General features: G+C 48.5%; 1 protein-coding gene across 2 annotated transcripts in view; it reads left to right on the top strand.

The window, feature by feature from the left end:
- Window positions 1-16,560, top strand: part of LOC137323954 (ATP-dependent 6-phosphofructokinase, liver type-like) — a 95,079-nt gene that overhangs the window by 54,002 nt on the left and 24,517 nt on the right. For both annotated transcript variants that reach the window (XM_067988102.1, XM_067988103.1), the window contains exons 10-14: window positions 4,484-4,609; window positions 6,831-6,895; window positions 12,021-12,084; window positions 13,392-13,538; window positions 14,490-14,560. In XM_067988102.1, the coding sequence (XP_067844203.1) occupies window positions 4,484-4,609; window positions 6,831-6,895; window positions 12,021-12,084; window positions 13,392-13,538; window positions 14,490-14,560 (473 nt within the window). The remainder of the gene's footprint in view (window positions 1-4,483; window positions 4,610-6,830; window positions 6,896-12,020; window positions 12,085-13,391; window positions 13,539-14,489; window positions 14,561-16,560) is intronic.

The raw sequence follows: 16,560 nt of genomic DNA, 5'->3' as shown, positions 1-16,560 counted from the left end.
GATCAGGAGAACCCCCTTGGATTTTCCAGGCGTATGTTTGAAGCAGCACCTCACCTCTCCACCCCCTATTCCCCCCCCCCCCCCCCCCCCCCTTCATCCCCAATAGTATCGTTAAGTGCAAATATTTCTAAAGTAAGATTGAAATATGAAACAGTTAATACTAAAATTTAACATTGCAGAATATGCCACGAACAGTAAGTTGCAATCACTGCATGCCCTGTGCCCAGTTTGTTAATAGCATAGCTGTAGTCATTATCAAGACTCTTCAGACATACTTCATTTTGTGCTCTTTATTTAAGAGCCTATCATCGTTCTATAGTGTAAAAGCTCTTAATGAACCTGCATCTTTACATTACAGAAACAGGCCGTCCATGCCGGTGTTTATGCTCCACACGAGCCTCCTCCTACCATACATATGTAACCCTATCAACATATCCTTCTATTCCTTTCTCCCTCACGTACTTATCTAGCATCCCCTTAAATGCATCACTGTTATTTGCCTCAGCCACTCTGTGTGTTAGCAAGTCCCACATTCTCACCACTCTCTGGGTAAAGAAGTTGTTACACATTTTCATGCTGTTCTCGTTCCATCTTTGTTAGAAACCATACATGCCCTTACTTTGTTTAAATGAGCCTCCTAGATGTTTATCAGTGGTGTAGTTCAGGCTGATGCTTGGGTGGTCAGTAAACAGCGTGTTGCTCCTTAAGTGTGTGAGGATATTACATTTTGTCACAATGTCTCTTTGAGCACAACCTTCATTCTCCCTCTAGTGCCACAAACCAGGGTGTGGTAGGCTCCAGCCAGCTCTTCAACTATCTCTCAAATCCTTCGAAATGCTTAAAAAACTTACCTCAAGTTACATCCCTTCCAGAATTTCACCCTGAAAATTAGGTCCCAGGATTTTAGTAACGTCACAGCACAGGTCAGGTAAAAAGAAAGAAAGACTTGCATTTATACAGCGCCTTTCACAACCTCAGCCAATGAAGTGCTTTTGAAGTGTAGTTACTGTTGTAATGCAGGAAACACGGCAGCCAATTTGCACACAGCAAGGTCCCACAAACATCAGTATGATAATGACCAGATAATCTGTTTTAGTGATGTTGGTTGAGTGATAAATATTGGCCAGGACACAGGGGAGAACTCCCCTGCTGTTCTTCGAAATTGTGCTGGGGAATCTTTTATGACCACCTGAGAGGGTGGGCAGGGCCTCGGTTTAACGTCTCATCCGAAAGACGGCACCTCCAACAGTGCAGCACTCCCTCAGTACTGCACTGGGAGTGTTAGCCTAGATTTTGTGCCATAAGTTCCTGAACCCACAATCTTTTGACTCAGAGGCAAGAGTATTGGAATTCTCTACCCCAGAGGGCTGTGGATGCTGAGTCATTCAATATATTCAAGGCTGAGATGGATAGATTTTTGGACGCTAGGAGAATCAAGAGATTTGGGGATCGGGTGGGAAAGTGGAGTTGAGATCGAAGATCATCCATGATCTGATTGAATGGCGGAGCAGGCTCGCAGGGCCATATGGCCTACTCCTGTTCCTATTTTTTATGTTCTTACGAGTTTTTTTATTCGTTCATGGGATGTGGGCGTTGCTGGCCAGCATTTATTGCCCATCCCTAATTGCCCTTGAGAAGGTGGTGGTGAGCCGCCTTCTTGAACCGCTGCAGTCCGTGTGGTGAAGGTTCTCCCACAGTGCTGTTAGGAAGGGAGTTCCAGGATTTTGACCCAGCGACGGTGAAGGAACGGCGATATATTTCCAAGTCGGGATGGTGTGTGACTTGGAGGGGAACGTGCAGGTGATGTTGTTCCCATGTGCCTGCTGCCCTTGTCCTTCTAGGTGGTAGAGGTCACGGGTTTGGGAGGTGCTGTCGAAGAAGCCTTGGCGAGTTGCTGCAGTGCATCCTGCAGATGGTACACACTGCAGGCACGGTGCGCCGGTGGTGAAGGGAGTGAATGTTTAGGGTGGTGGATGCGGTGCCAATCAAGCAGGCTGCTTTGTCCTGGATGGTGTCGAGCTTCTTGCGTGTTATTGGAGCTGCACTCATCCAGGCAAGTGGAGAGTATTCCATCACACTCCTGACTTGTGCCTTGTAGATGGTGGAAAGGCTTTGGGGAGTCAGGAGGTGAGTCACTCTCTGCAGAATACCCAGCCTCTGACCTGCTCTTGTAGCCACAGAATTTATGTGGCTGGACCAGTTACATTTCTGGTTAATGGTGACCCCCAGGATGGTGGGGGATTCGGCGATGGTAATGCTGTTGAATGTCAAGGGGAGGTGGTTAGACTCTCTCTTGTTGGAGATGGTCATTGCCTGGCACTTGAATGGCGCGAATGTTACTGGCCACTTATCAGCCCAAGCCTGGATGTTGTCCAGGTCTTACTGCATGTGGGCATGGACTGCTTCATTATCTGAGGGGTTGCGAATGGAACTGAACACTGTGCAATCATCAGCGAACATCCCCATTTCTGACCTTATGATGGAGGGAATGTCTTTGATGAAGCAGCTGAAGATGGTTGGGCCTAGGATACTGCCCTGAGGAACTCCTGCAGCAATGTCCTGGGGCTGAGATGATTGGCCTCCAACAACCACTACCATCTTCCTTTGTGCTAGGTATGACTCCAGCCACTGGAGAGTTTTCCCCCTGATTCCCATTGACTTCAATTTTACTAGGGCTCCTCGGTGGCACACTCGGTCAAATGTTGCCTTGACGTCAAGGGCAGTCACTCTCACCTCACCTCTGGAATTCAGCTCTTTTGTCCATGTTTGGACCAAGGCTGTAATGAGGTCTGGAGCCGAGTGGTCCTGGCGGAACCCAAACTGAGCATCGGTGAGCAGGTTATTGGTGAGTAAGTGCCGCTTGATAGCACTGTCAATGACACCTTCCATCACTTTGCTGATGATTGAGAGTAGACTGATGGGGCAGTAATTGGCCGGATTGGATTTGTCCTGCTTTTTGTGGACAGGACATACCTGGGCAATTTTCCACATTGTTGGGTAGATGCCAGTGTCATAGCTGTACTGGAACAGTTTGGCTAGAGGCGTGGCTAGTTCTGGAGCACAAGCCTTCAGCACTACAGCCGGGATGTTGTCGGGGCCCATAGCCTTTGCTGTATCCAGTGCACTCAGCCGTTTCTTGATATCACGTGGAGTGAATCGAACTGGCTGAAGACTGGCTTCTGGTGGAGATATCGAGAGGAGGCCGAGATGGATCATCCACTCGGCACTTCTGGCTGAAGGTGGTTGCAAACACTTCAGCAGTTCTACTCACTGATCTACTTGTGTGTATCACCGCACAAAATGTGTACATGTGTCATCACATAATGTGTGATGATGTCACTACAATGGCAACCATGTATCACAGGATCTATTAAGACCAAGCAGGTAGAAATAGTTTTTCACTGATACACCATCCAGGAGAAATCTGGGAATTTATCAGTAATTTGTTCAAAACTGATTACTCACAGGGTGGGACAATCTGTTGGAAACTAATTTTGCACAATTGTTTCCTGCAAAATCAACCCATTGGGTTAGTGGGACAGACAGTGGCCTTCAATCTGGTTTGGCTGGATAACCGAGTCTTGTAGCTGACTGAGATGCAAGTCCCGTCTCCGCTTGTCCTGGGCAGCTGCCTCTATCGGGCGAATATTGCTGACCATTTGCCGTTACCACATGCGTCAATTACAAAGGCGCCAATTAAACCGTATTAAGCGGGCTGACTATTTTGGGCAGTTCAAGCAGCTGTTAAAGTGCCGCTGTGTACTTCAGCCCCGTTCAGCTGTCCAACAGTACAGATGAAACTGACCAGACGGTGTGCAACCTCTCCCCCTCTCTCTCTCCCTCTCTCGGATCATTACTGGGGCATCTGGACAGAGCGGGAAGTGCAGAGGACGGGGGATGAAGATTCCCTACAAAGATAAATCCTTGTTTACACTGGCCACCGTGTATGGCAAGCAAGTTGCATTGGCACCAACACGCCCACTATAAGCAGCGGGGCCTGTAGTTTCAGGCGACGGTGAACCCAACGTATGGCTGAGGCTCGGCTCTGTTTGTGCGGTGGTAGAACAGCTGAACCTCCATGTGGGCTGAAGTGCCGGTAGGGTGGAGAGATCCTGAACAGAACACACAGCTGCTAGGCGAGGCGATCGGTTAAACAGGATGACGCTTTCCATTAAGGGGTCCTGATTAAACTGTTTTGACTGCAACACAAAATAGGAGATTAAAACATTAATGGGCAACAAAATAAACCTTACATGATTGAAAATGGAACTATTTTTCTGTAGGATTTACAGCACAGAAACTGGCCGGTAGGCCCAACGCCTATTCCAGTGTTTATGCTCCCCTCTTCGTCTCACCCTATCAATGTATCCTTCTATTCCTTTCTCCCTCGTGTACTTTCTCTTTCCTTATTTCCTCTCACTTTCACAGACTCGCCTTTGTCCACATGCCTGATGATGTTCTCCTTTCTTTTCTCCGTCCTCAGAGCAGCAAGATGGGCATGGAGGCCGTGCTCACCCTCCTGGACGCCTCGCCAGAGACTTCGGCCTGCGTCGTCAGCCTCTCCGGTAACCAGGCCCTGCGGCTGCCGTTGATGGAGTGCGTGCAACTGGTGGGTGTTTACACTTTCCCTGTCGAGATTTCTTGACGAAAGAAACAAAAACTTGCATTTATATAGCGCCTTTCAGGATGTCGCAAAGCGCTTTACAGCCAATGAAGTACTTTTGAAGTGTAGTCACTGTTGTAATATAGGAACCGCAGCAGCCAATTTGCGCACAGCAAGATCCCACAAACAGCAATGTGATAATGGCCAGATAATCTGTTTTACGTGTAGGTTAAGGGATAAATATTGGCCAGGACATTGGGGAGAACTCCTCTGCTCTTCGAAATAGTGCCATGGAATCTTTTACGTCAGCCTGAGAGGGCAGACGGCGCCTCAGTTTAACATCTCAACCAAAAGACTGCACCTCCGACAGTTCGGCACTCCCTCAGTACTGCACTGGGAATGTCAGCCTAGATTTTGTGCTCAAGCCTTTGAAGTGAGGACTTGAACCCACAACCTCCTGACTCCGTGGCGAGAATGCTACCCACTGAGCCAGGTTTAACACCACCTCTTACTGAGAACGTGTGCAATCCCCATTTCCCACTACAGACTTTATTTCAGTGTAGCTCCTGCCCCCGCCCCCTCCGTTTCTCTCCTTGATAAATCTCATTCCCAGTCACCTGATGCCAGCAACTAATGTTTGGATCTAAGAAAGATAGGTCAGAGTATTTTCTAAATGGTGAGAAGCTAGGAATAGGAGGAGCAGAGAGATTTAGGGGTCCATGTAAAGAAATTACTAAAAATTATTAAAAAGGCTAATGGAATGTTTGCCTTTATCTCAAGGGGGCTGGAATACATAGGTGTGGAAGTTATGTTACAGTTAAATAAGGCCCTGGTTAGACCCCATTTAGAGTACTGTGTTCAGTTCTGGGCACTGCACCTCAGGAAGGATATATTGGCCTTGGAGGGGGTGCAGCGCAGATTCACCAGAATGATACCGGGGCTAAAAGGGGTTAAATTATGAGGACAGGTTGCATAGACTAGGCTTGTATTCACTTGAGTATAGAAGATTAAGGGGTGATCTAATTGAGATGTTTAAAATGATTAAAGGTTTTGGTAGGGTAGATAGAGAGAAACTATTTTGTCTGGTGGGAGAGTCCAGAACAAGGGGCTAGGCCATTGAGGGGTGATGTCAGGAAGCATTTCTTCACACAAAGGGGAGTGGAAATCTGGAACTCTCTCCCCCAAAAAGCTGTTGAGGCTGGGGGTCAATTGCAAATTTCAAAACTGAGATTGATAGATTTTTGTTGGGTAAGGGTATTAAGGGATATGGAACCAAGGCAGGTAAATGGAGTCAAGATACAGATCAGCCAAGGTCCAGATGAATGGCGGAACAGGCTCGAGAGGCTGAATGGCCTCCTCCTCTTCCTATGTTCCTAATGTGTTCTCTTAATAGACAGCAGGCACTGGGGTTTACAACATTATTGTATAAACTCTTTCTGTACTTCACGCAACATAATAACAGGTGTCTCTCTCGGAGGAAGGCAGCTGAGACTCACGTGCCAAGCTGTGGTCCTCCCAAGTTCCAAAACTGAACTTCAGTGAGATTTGGATGAGGGAACTAATCCTGTAATCTCATCCTCACCCCACAAGAGGTGCTACGTGATAAAATTGCTATTTTTTAAAAAAGTTCTTTTTGAGGTGATTTTAGTCATGAAATGTTATACTTTATATAAACAAACTAAGCAGAGCTCCCACGATGGCCGGTTGATTGAAGCACTTCATGATGCAGTAATAAACCACAATCCAAGGTCCCAGGCGAGACTCCTGCTCTGTGTCGAGTTGGCTAATCTCTGCTGACCTTGACGCCCCTGAGATAGCGAGGGAAAAATTGGTCAGGTGTGGGGGGTCCTTTCTTAATCGCACATCACAGACCTCTGGCGTGCGGACATCAGGAGCAAGGATATTGACTGGGCACTCGGTGCAGCAAAATCATAAACCTGTTCTTTATATATATGTGGTTTTCGTTTTGTTACATCTAGTTCACCGAGGAACTTCCCCCCCCCCCCCCCCTCCCCCATTCATCCAGGGTGAGAGCATGGCCTGGCTTGGCTATGGTACTCTCCATGGCTCTTTGCGTGGTATTGAAGGGCTGCTGGTTCCCCAACAAGAGTCAGCCCCTTCAGGAGACGGGGTGGGGGGTACCATTTTTAATTCAACTGACAGTTTTATTTTCAAGCTTTAGCGCTTTGACCAAAGTCGGCTCATTTTTCAATTTCTTCATCTAAAGACCAAGGATGTTCAGAAGGCGATGGACGAGAAGAGGTTTGATGAAGCCATCACTCTACGTGGCAGGTAAGGGCTCTATATTTATTCTTTCTCTATATCTCAGATTATTCTTTAACCTAACATTTCCCCATCAAACAGATAGAAGAAGAAAGAAAGACTCACGTTTATACAGTGCCTTTCACGACCTCAGGACGTCCCAAAACGTTTCACAGCCAATGGAATTTTGGAATGTAGTCGCTGTTGTAATGTAGGAAACGCATCAGCCAATTTCCACACATCAAGATCCCACAAACAGCAATGACCAGATAATCTGTTTTAGTGATGTTGGTTGAAGGATAAATATTGGCCAGGACACCGGGGAGAACTCCCCTGCTCCTCTTCAAAGTGGTGCCATGGGATCTTTTACGTCCACCTGAGAGGGCAGACGGGGCCTCGGTTTAATGTCTCATCTGAAAGACGGCACCTCTGACAGTGCAGAACTCCCTCGATGATGCACTGGAGTGTCAGCCTAGATTTTGTGCTCAAGTCTCTGGTGTGGGGCTTGAACTGACAGCCTTCTGACTCAGTGCTCCCACTGACATACGGTGAGGTACGGAGTAAAGCTGTCTCTACCCTGCCAAGAGCAGTAGTCTTAAAGATCCCACGGCACTATTTTGAAGATGAGCAGGGTAATTCTCCCTGATATCCTGACCAATATTTATCCCTCAAACAACATCACTAAAACAGATTATCTGGTCATTCATCTCAATGCTTTGCTGTGTGCAAACTGGCTGCCGAGTTTCCTACATTACAACAGTGAATACACTTCAAAAGTACTTCATTGGCTGTAAAGAGCTTTGGGCTACCCTGAGGTCGTGAAAGGCACTGTATAAATGAATGTTCTTTCCTTCGTTCTTTTCACCTGCGCTGTACCCAGCAGTATAGAGGGAGCTTTACTATATACCTGATCTTCACTGTACTTGGGACACCAGGTGAAGGCACTTCACTGCACATCTGCTCTGTTCCTGGTCAGGACTGCTTGATGCAGCATTGTAGGGGGAAGCTTTAGTCTGTGTTGTATCTAACTGGGGGTGCTTGACGCAGCAATACAGAGGGAGATTTATCCTGTATCTGACTCGGGGAGTGCTTGATGCAGCAATACAGAGGGAGATTTATCCTGTATCTGACTCGGGGAGTGCTTGATGCAGCAATACAGAGGGAGATTTATCCTGTATCTGACTCGGGGAGTGCTTGATGCAGCAATACAGAGGGAGATTTATCCTGTATCTGACTCAGGGAGTGCTTGCCGCAGCAATACAGAGGGAGCTTTATCCTGTATCTGACTCAGGGAGTGCTTGATGCAGCAATACAGAGGGAGCTTTATCCTGTATCTGACTCGGGGAGTGCTTGATGCAGCAATACAGAGGGAGATTTATCCTGTATCTGACTCGGGGAGTGCTTGACGCAGCAATACAGAGGGAGCTTTATCCTGTATCTGACTCAGGGAGTGCTTGCCGCAGCAATACAGAGGGAGCTTTATCCTGTATCTGACTCGGAGTGCTTGACGCAGCAATACAGAGGGAGCTTTATCCTGTATCTGACTCAGGGAGTGCTTGCCGCAGCAATACAGAGGGAGCTTTATCCTGTATCTGACTCAGGGAGTGCTTGATGCAGCAATACAGAGGGAGCTTTATCCTGTATCTGACTCAGGGAGTGCTTGATGCAGCAATACAGAGGGAGCTTTATCCTGTATCTGACTCAGGGAGTGCTTGATGCAGCAATACAGAGGGAGATTTATCCTGTATCTGACTCAGGGAGTGCTTGCCGCAGCAATACAGAGGGAGCTTTATCCTGTATCTGACTCGGGGAGTGCTTGATGCAGCAATACAGAGGGAGATTTATCCTGTATCTGACTCAGGGAGTGCTTGATGCAGCAATACAGAGGGAGCTTTATCCTGTATCTGACTCAGGGAGTGCTTGATGCAGCAATACAGAGGGAGATTTATCCTGTATCTGACTCGGGGAGTGCTTGCCGCAGCAATACAGAGGGAGCTTTATCCTGTATCTGACTCGGGGAGTGCTTGATGCAGCAATACAGAGGGAGATTTATCCTGTATCTGACTCAGGGAGTGCTTGATGCAGCAATACAGAGGGAGCTTTATCCTGTATCTGACTCAGGGAGTGCTTGATGCAGCAATACAGAGGGAGGTTTATCCTGTATCTGACTCGGGGAGTGCTTGACGCAGCAATACAGAGGGAGATTTATCCTGTATCTGACTCGGGGAGTGCTTGATGCAGCAATACAGAGGGAGATTTATCCTGTATCTGACTCGGGGAGTGCTTGACGCAGCAATACAGAGGGAGCTTTATCCTGTATCTGACTCAGGGAGTGCTTGATGCAGCAATACAGAGGGAGATTTATCCTGTATCTGACTCAGGGAGTGCTTGATGCAGCAATACAGAGGGAGATTTATCCTGTATCTGACTCAGGGAGTGCTTGATGCAGCAATACAGAGGGAGATTTATCCTGTATCTGACTCAGGGAGTGCTTGCCGCAGCAATACAGAGGGAGATTTATCCTGTATCTGACTCGGGGAGTGCTTGATGCAGCAATACAGAGGGAGATTTATCCTGTATCTGACTCAGGGAGTGCTTGCCGCAGCAATACAGAGGGAGATTTATCCTGTATCTGACTCGGGGAGTGCTTGATGCAGCAATACAGAGGGAGCTTTATCCCATATCTGGGGATGCCCGACCTAGAGTTGAGAAGCCGATCCATAGGTGAGTGGACCTAATGATTACACCAAAATGGGAGTCCAGTTGCACAGAAAATCCAAACAAAAATTGAAACAACCACTAAAAAAAATGGTGACACCCCATCAACAAAAATAAAATGAGATTGTCCATACAAATGCAAAACCAGACCCCCCCCCACAAACTGTCAAACACACAGCCAAACCCAGCTTACACAAACCGGAACACCCCCCTTCCATACACAAACAGGGACAGATGAGGAACTTTCCCTTACTGTTCCTGACCCGGGAGTGTTTGCTGGGACAGTGTATGAGGAACTTTCCCTTACTGTTCCTGACCCGGGAGTGTTTGCTGGGACAGTGTATGAGGAACTTTCCCTTACTGTTCCTGACCCGGGAGTGTTTGCTGGGACAGTGTATGAGGAACTTTCCCTCATTGTTCCTGACCCGGGAGTGTTTGCTGGGACAGTGTATGAGGATCTTTCCCTCATTGTTCCTGACCCGGGAGTGTTTGCTGGGACAGTGTATGAGGAACTTTCCCTCATTGTTCCTGACCCGGGAGTGTTTGCTGGGACAGTGTATGAGGAACTTTCCCTCATTGTTCCTGACCCGGGAGTGTTTGCTGGGACAGTGTATGAGGAACTTTCCCTCATTGTTCCTGACCCGGGAGTGTTTGCTGGGACAGTGAATGAGGATCTTTCCCTCATTGTTCCTGACCCGGGAGTGTTTGCTGGGACAGTGTATGAGGAACTTTCCCTTACTGTTCCTGACCCGGGAGTGTTTGCTGGGACAGTGAATGAGGATCTTTCCCTTACTGTTCCTGACCCGGGAGTGTTTGCTGGGACAGTGTATGAGGAACTTTCCCTTACTGTTCCTGACCCGGGAGTGTTTGCTGGGACAGTGTATGAGGAACTTTCCCTTACTGTTCCTGACCCGGGAGTGTTTGCTGGGACAGTGTATGAGGAACTTTCCCTCATTGTTCCTGACCCGGGAGTGTTTGCTGGGACAGTGTATGAGGATCTTTCCCTCATTGTTCCTGACCCGGGAGTGTTTGCTGGGACAGTGTATGAGGAACTTTCCCTCATTGTTCCTGACCCGGGAGTGTTTGCTGGGACAGTGTATGAGGAACTTTCCCTCATTGTTCCTGACCCGGGAGTGTTTGCTGGGACAGTGTATGAGGAACTTTCCCTCATTGTTCCTGACCCGGGAGTGTTTGCTGGGACAGTGAATGAGGATCTTTCCCTCATTGTTCCTGACCCGGGAGTGTTTGCTGGGACAGTGTATGAGGAACTTTCCCTTACTGTTCCTGACCCGGGAGTGTTTGCTGGGACAGTGAATGAGGATCTTTCCCTTACTGTTCCTGACCCGGGAGTGTTTGCTGGGACAGTGTATGAGGAACTTTCCCTCATTGTTCCTGACCCGGGAGTGTTTGCTGGGACAGTGTATGAGGATCTTTCCCTTACTGTTCCTGACCCGGGAGTGTTTGCTGGGACAGTGTATGAGGATCTTTCCCTTACTGTTCCTGACCCGGGAGTGTTTGCTGGGACAGTGTATGAGGAACTTTCCCTTACTGTTCCTGACCCGGGAGTGTTTGCTGGGACAGTGTATGAGGATCTTTCCCTTACTGTTCCTGACCCGGGAGTGTTTGCTGGGACAGTGTATGAGGAACTTTCCCTCATTGTTCCTGACCCGGGAGTGTTTGCTGGGACAGTGTATGAGGAACTTTCCCTCATTGTTCCTGACCCGGGAGTGTTTGCTGGGACAGTGAATGAGGATCTTTCCCTTACTGTTCCTGACCCGGGAGTGTTTGCTGGGACAGTGTATGAGGAACTTTCCCTTACTGTTCCTGACCCGGGAGTGTTTGCTGGGACAGTGTATGAGGAACTTTCCCTTACTGTTCCTGACCCGGGAGTGTTTGCTGGGACAGTGTATGAGGAACTTTCCCTCATTGTTCCTGACCCGGGAGTGTTTGCTGGGACAGTGTATGAGGAACTTTCCCTCATTGTTCCTGACCCGGGAGTGTTTGCTGGGACAGTGTATGAGGAACTTTCCCTTACTGTTCCTGACCCGGGAGTGTTTGCTGGGACAGTGTATGAGGAACTTTCCCTTACTGTTCCTGACCCGGGAGTGTTTGCTGGGACAGTGAATGAGGATCTTTCCCTTACTGTTCCTGACCCGGGAGTGTTTGCTGGGACAGTGAATGAGGATCTTTCCCTTACTGTTCCTGACCCGGGAGTGTTTGCTGGGACAGTGTATGAGGAACTTTCCCTTACTGTTCCTAACCCGGGAGTGTTTGCTGGGACAGTGTATGAGGAACTTTCCCTTACTGTTCCTGACCTTTGCCCAATGAGCTAATAAATGTGGTAATGTGACCTCAACTGTAATATCCCGAGGATTGGAACACAATCTGAGTGGATACTAAATCCTAACGGAGGATTCTGTTGTTCCCTTCGCTACAGGAGCTTCGAGAATAACTGGAATATCTACAAGCTGCTGGCTCACCAGAAACCGGCTATGACCAAGGTAACCCCACGGGCTCAAAAGCATTTAGACTCCTGCCACTTGAGGCCTGTCACATTGGTGCACCAGGCACATGACTAAGAGAACCACAGTCAACCCCCAGGCTCCGTTGGTGCTTTTACCCTACAGGCTGAATTCCACCAGTGTGAGCTGGAATGGCAGATGCACAGAGGGAGTACTGTGCTGGGTACAGGGTGGGTGGCGTGGGTGGGTGGGGAATAAAGGACTGCCCTTCCCATGCTGCTAAAGTACTCCTCGTTGTAAGGCATACCACTACAGTCGGGTTTCCCACCCACCAATTGGGAGTTGCCTGGGGCTGATCCTACACACACACACACACACACACACACACACCAGCAAGAGGCAACTGAATAAGGATCAGTGATAGGAAACAGTTAGTTGTGTCCCTTTGCTGATTTTGACACCAGTTGTGATACTCCTACCATTGCTACAGCACAGATGGGGAAGCCAGCCTGCGAGCTGCCCCATCTGCTTGGCTCAGCAACGGAGACTTCAGCTCTGAGCCCTTGGATGAAGGTACAAAATTCCTCTACCCCTCTCGCAGGCTGTGGGACCGAATTGCGGCCTTCCGCAAACTACCGCTTCAGCATGGGCTGTCCAGAGACGTGGTGGTAATCCCTGCTGCTCTGCTCTCATTGGCTGCCCACCAAGGGTGGGAGATGGCCGCTGAATCTCCCCACTCCAGCGCAGTGCTCCGGCACGGCCTCCTTGACCCCCAGTCGTCACCAACAAAGTCTGCACTGGCATTGCTGCATGGGTTGCGTAATATTTGACTGAAGCAGTGGCGGACCTGGGGATATGTGGTGTTCGTAGTGAGGCCCGAGAGTCATTTGCAACCTACCATCGCCCTCCCCCGCCTGTGGCTCTGACTGGTTGTCCTGCTCTGTCTCTGGGCCCCCTTGTACGGATGGGATGCTCACAGAGCTCGGGCTCAGCACTGTTCCTTTATCCTCCTCTTGCTGTACAGCTAAAGAAGGCATGGGAATGCTATGAGGAGGCAGGGTTATCACAGCTTCTATACAACATGTGAAAGGGGCTGGCCCTGTTACAGTAGAACTATCCATCTGGTCTTTTTTTTCCCCATCCAACTTCCTGTGTTCCTGTGGGTGAGTGGACTGGCCTCTAATTGAGAACGACCCACACCGGCGTCTGAGATTGGTCTGGGGAATCGCAGATGCCCTTCCGTCCCAGTGTCGCAGGGTTCCCCTCTGAGTTAGTGAGCGAGTGTCCTAGACGGTGCCGTGCGATGCCCTTGCTGAAAGTGTCTCTGCCCTTTGCAAATCCCACAGAGTAACTTCAACCTAGCCATCGTGAATGTCGGAGCTCCGGCAGCGGGGATGAACGCGGCCGTGCGTTCCGCGGTCCGAGTCGGGCTGTCGGCGGGACACGCAGTCTACACCGTTAGCGACGGGCTGGAAGGATTTTCCACTGGGCAGGTGAGTGGCTCCCTTGTTCCAGGGAGACGGGGCCCTGCAGTCTTGTTCATGTGAATGTTGGGAGGAGTCAGCATCAACAAGGAAGTAGCAGAGGTTTAACTATATCTAGGTGGATGTTAGCAGATCACCTGTGGCATTGCTCACTGTCAGAGGAGATAGAATCATAGAAGTTTACAACATGGAAACAGGCCCTTCGGCCCAACATGTCCATGTCGCCCAGTTTATACCACTAAGTTAGTCCCAATTGCCTGCACTTGGCCCATATCCCTCTATACCCATCTTACCCATGTAACTGTCCAAATGCTTTTTAAAAGACAAAATTGTACCCGCCTCTACTACTGCCTCTGGCAGCTCGTTCCGGACACTCACCACCCTTTGAGTGAAAAAATTGCCCCTCTGGATCCTTTTGTATCTCTCCCCTCTCACCTTAAATCTATGTCCCCTCGTTATAGACTCCCCTACCTTTGGGAAAAGATTTTGACTATCGACCTTATCTATGCCCCTCATTATTTTATAGACTTCTATAAGATCACCCCTTAACCTCCTACTCTCCAGGGAAAAAAGTCCCAGTCTATCTAACCTCTCCCTATAAGTCAAACCATCAAGTCCCGGTAGCATCCTAGTAAATCTTTTCTGCACTCTTTCTAGTTTAATAATATCCTTTCTATAGATGCTGGTCAATTTACATAGAGATGTTAGCAGATCTCCTGTGGCAGTGCTCCCTGTGATGGAGGCGATGCTGGTCCGTTTACATAGAGATCGATGTTAGCCGATCTCCTGTGGCATTGCTCACAGTGAGTTGGAGGAGACACTGTTTTATAACAATAGGGGTCTTATCAACATAGTGTGAGGGGACAGAGTTACAGGGAATAAGTGTGACACTGAAGTGTGTGCTACACTCCAGAATTTTGAGTTTTTTAGATACATGTACTCCCTGCCTTTTCTCTGCAGATTAAGGAAGTGAGCTGGCGTGATGTTGGAGGCTGGACTGGACAAGGCGGGTCACTGCTGGGCACGAAACGGTAGGCTTCAACTCAGCACCCTGATCACCACTCACCCACTGAGCAGACTGTGCTGAGTGCTTGAGGGCTGGGCACTCTGCAGCATTCAGACTCTGCACATTTACTCAGAAACCAGCTGTTTATATTTTTGAGTTCATTCAGAATGATCTGCCTCATGCTGGTGGTTGAAATGTTACTGCACTCCTCTCGAGTTAATGTGTTTTTTTGTGTTGCCAAAGACCCTTTTAACACAGCGGTTTTTCCTATAAGAGGACAATCAGGGACCAGACTCCCCATTGTTATTTATTTTTCCAGATTGGCTTCGTGATGGTAGCACTCTCACTTCTGAGTCAGAGGGTGGTGGGGCCCACGTCCCACTCCAGAGACATGAGCCTGTATTCTAGGCTGACCTTCCGGTACTGAGGGAGTGCTGCACTGTCAGAGGTGCCGTCTTTCCAATGAGACATTAAACTAAGACCTTGCCCATCTTTTAAGGTGACCTTAAAAGATCCCATCTGAAGAGCAGCTGGGGAGTTCTCCCAGGCCAACATTCCTCCCTCACCACTGAAAGCAGATTATCTGGTCATTTATCACATTGCAGTTTGTGGGACCTTGCTGAGCGCAAATTGGCTGCCACGTTTCCTACATTACAACAGCAAGTGGACTTCATGTGAAGCACGTTGAGATGTCCTGAGAGATGTGATAAAGTGCTACATAAATGTTTCTTTCCTTCTTGCTTTCTTTCTGAAGCACCGTTCTAAGGTGCCTTACCAAAGTAGCCATTCTTTGTGTGTGAGCACAGACTGTGTGTGTTGGCAAAATATTCAACCGTGGGGGTCACCAGAGCTCAGTCCGTTCTGTTTTCACCCGGTGGCCACACTGGTACGCACTTTCAGGTGGGAGTCACCGGATAGCGATCAGGAGTGGGAACTCTAGCCCTCACTCACTCGGTCCCTCCCCATCCCCAGCCCAGAAACACTCGGGGCATTTACAGAGGTTCACTACCAGTTCACTCAAGATCAGCCAATTCGGCACAGTCTGAGATTCAAATCCAGGAGAGCCCAGAGCCCCCTTTTTAAAGGTGCCTATGTACATATACCCTCTCCTTTAAAGTGAGGCCCCGTTCTCATTAGATGCACATGCATTTTTATAGTCTTTCAATTTGCTAAAGTGTTTTTTTTGTTTCGGTGTGAAACCTGGTAGTTAAAGACTTGCTGGAAGTTTCCCAGTGTCCATTCCCTTTTAACAGCTCAGTGACACGTCCCCTTTAAAAAGGCCTGTCCTGCTCAGGTCCAGCCCTTTTGAGATTGGGAACTCGTACGACTGACCGTCTGTACATTAAAGGTTCCGTTACACCGCAGCACATTATATAACCTGGACTGTAAGCTTCTCAGTCCTTCAGTGAGAGAGTCTGCCCCGGCTGTTCGGCGTTATCTTTGACCTAAATCTGCAAGTCATAGAATCATACAACACAGAAGGAGGCCATTTGGCCCATCGTGCCTGTGCCGGCTCTTTGAAAGAGCTACCCAATCAGTCCCACTTGCCTGCTCCTTCCCCATGGCCCTGTAAATTTTTCCTTTCCAAGTATATAACCAATTCCCTTTTGAAAGTTACTATTGAATCTGCTTCCACCACCCTTTCAGGCAGCGCATTCCACATCATAACAACTCACTGCATGAACATTTTTTTCCTCATCTCCCCTCTGGTTCTTTTGCCAATTATCTTAAAATCTGAGTCCTCTGATTACCGACCCTCCTGCCAGTGGAAACAGTCTTATTTACTCTATCAAAACCCTTCATAATTTTGAACACCCCTTAACCTTCTCTGCTCTAAGGAGAACGATCCCAAGTTCTCTAGTTTCACCATATAACTGAAGTCCCTCACCCCTGGTACCATTCTAGTAAAGGTACCAGTCTAGTAAAGGTACCAGTCTAGCAGTCAGTGCCAACTACTGTCTGACATTCTTGAGTCTACTCAATTTACATCTACTTTGCCTGAATTGATGTGCTGCTATTTCATCT

Source organism: Heptranchias perlo, chromosome 7, assembly GCF_035084215.1.
Source record: "Heptranchias perlo isolate sHepPer1 chromosome 7, sHepPer1.hap1, whole genome shotgun sequence".
NCBI lineage: Eukaryota > Metazoa > Chordata > Chondrichthyes > Hexanchiformes > Hexanchidae > Heptranchias > Heptranchias perlo.
This window is presented reverse-complemented; position numbering and strand designations above follow the sequence as displayed.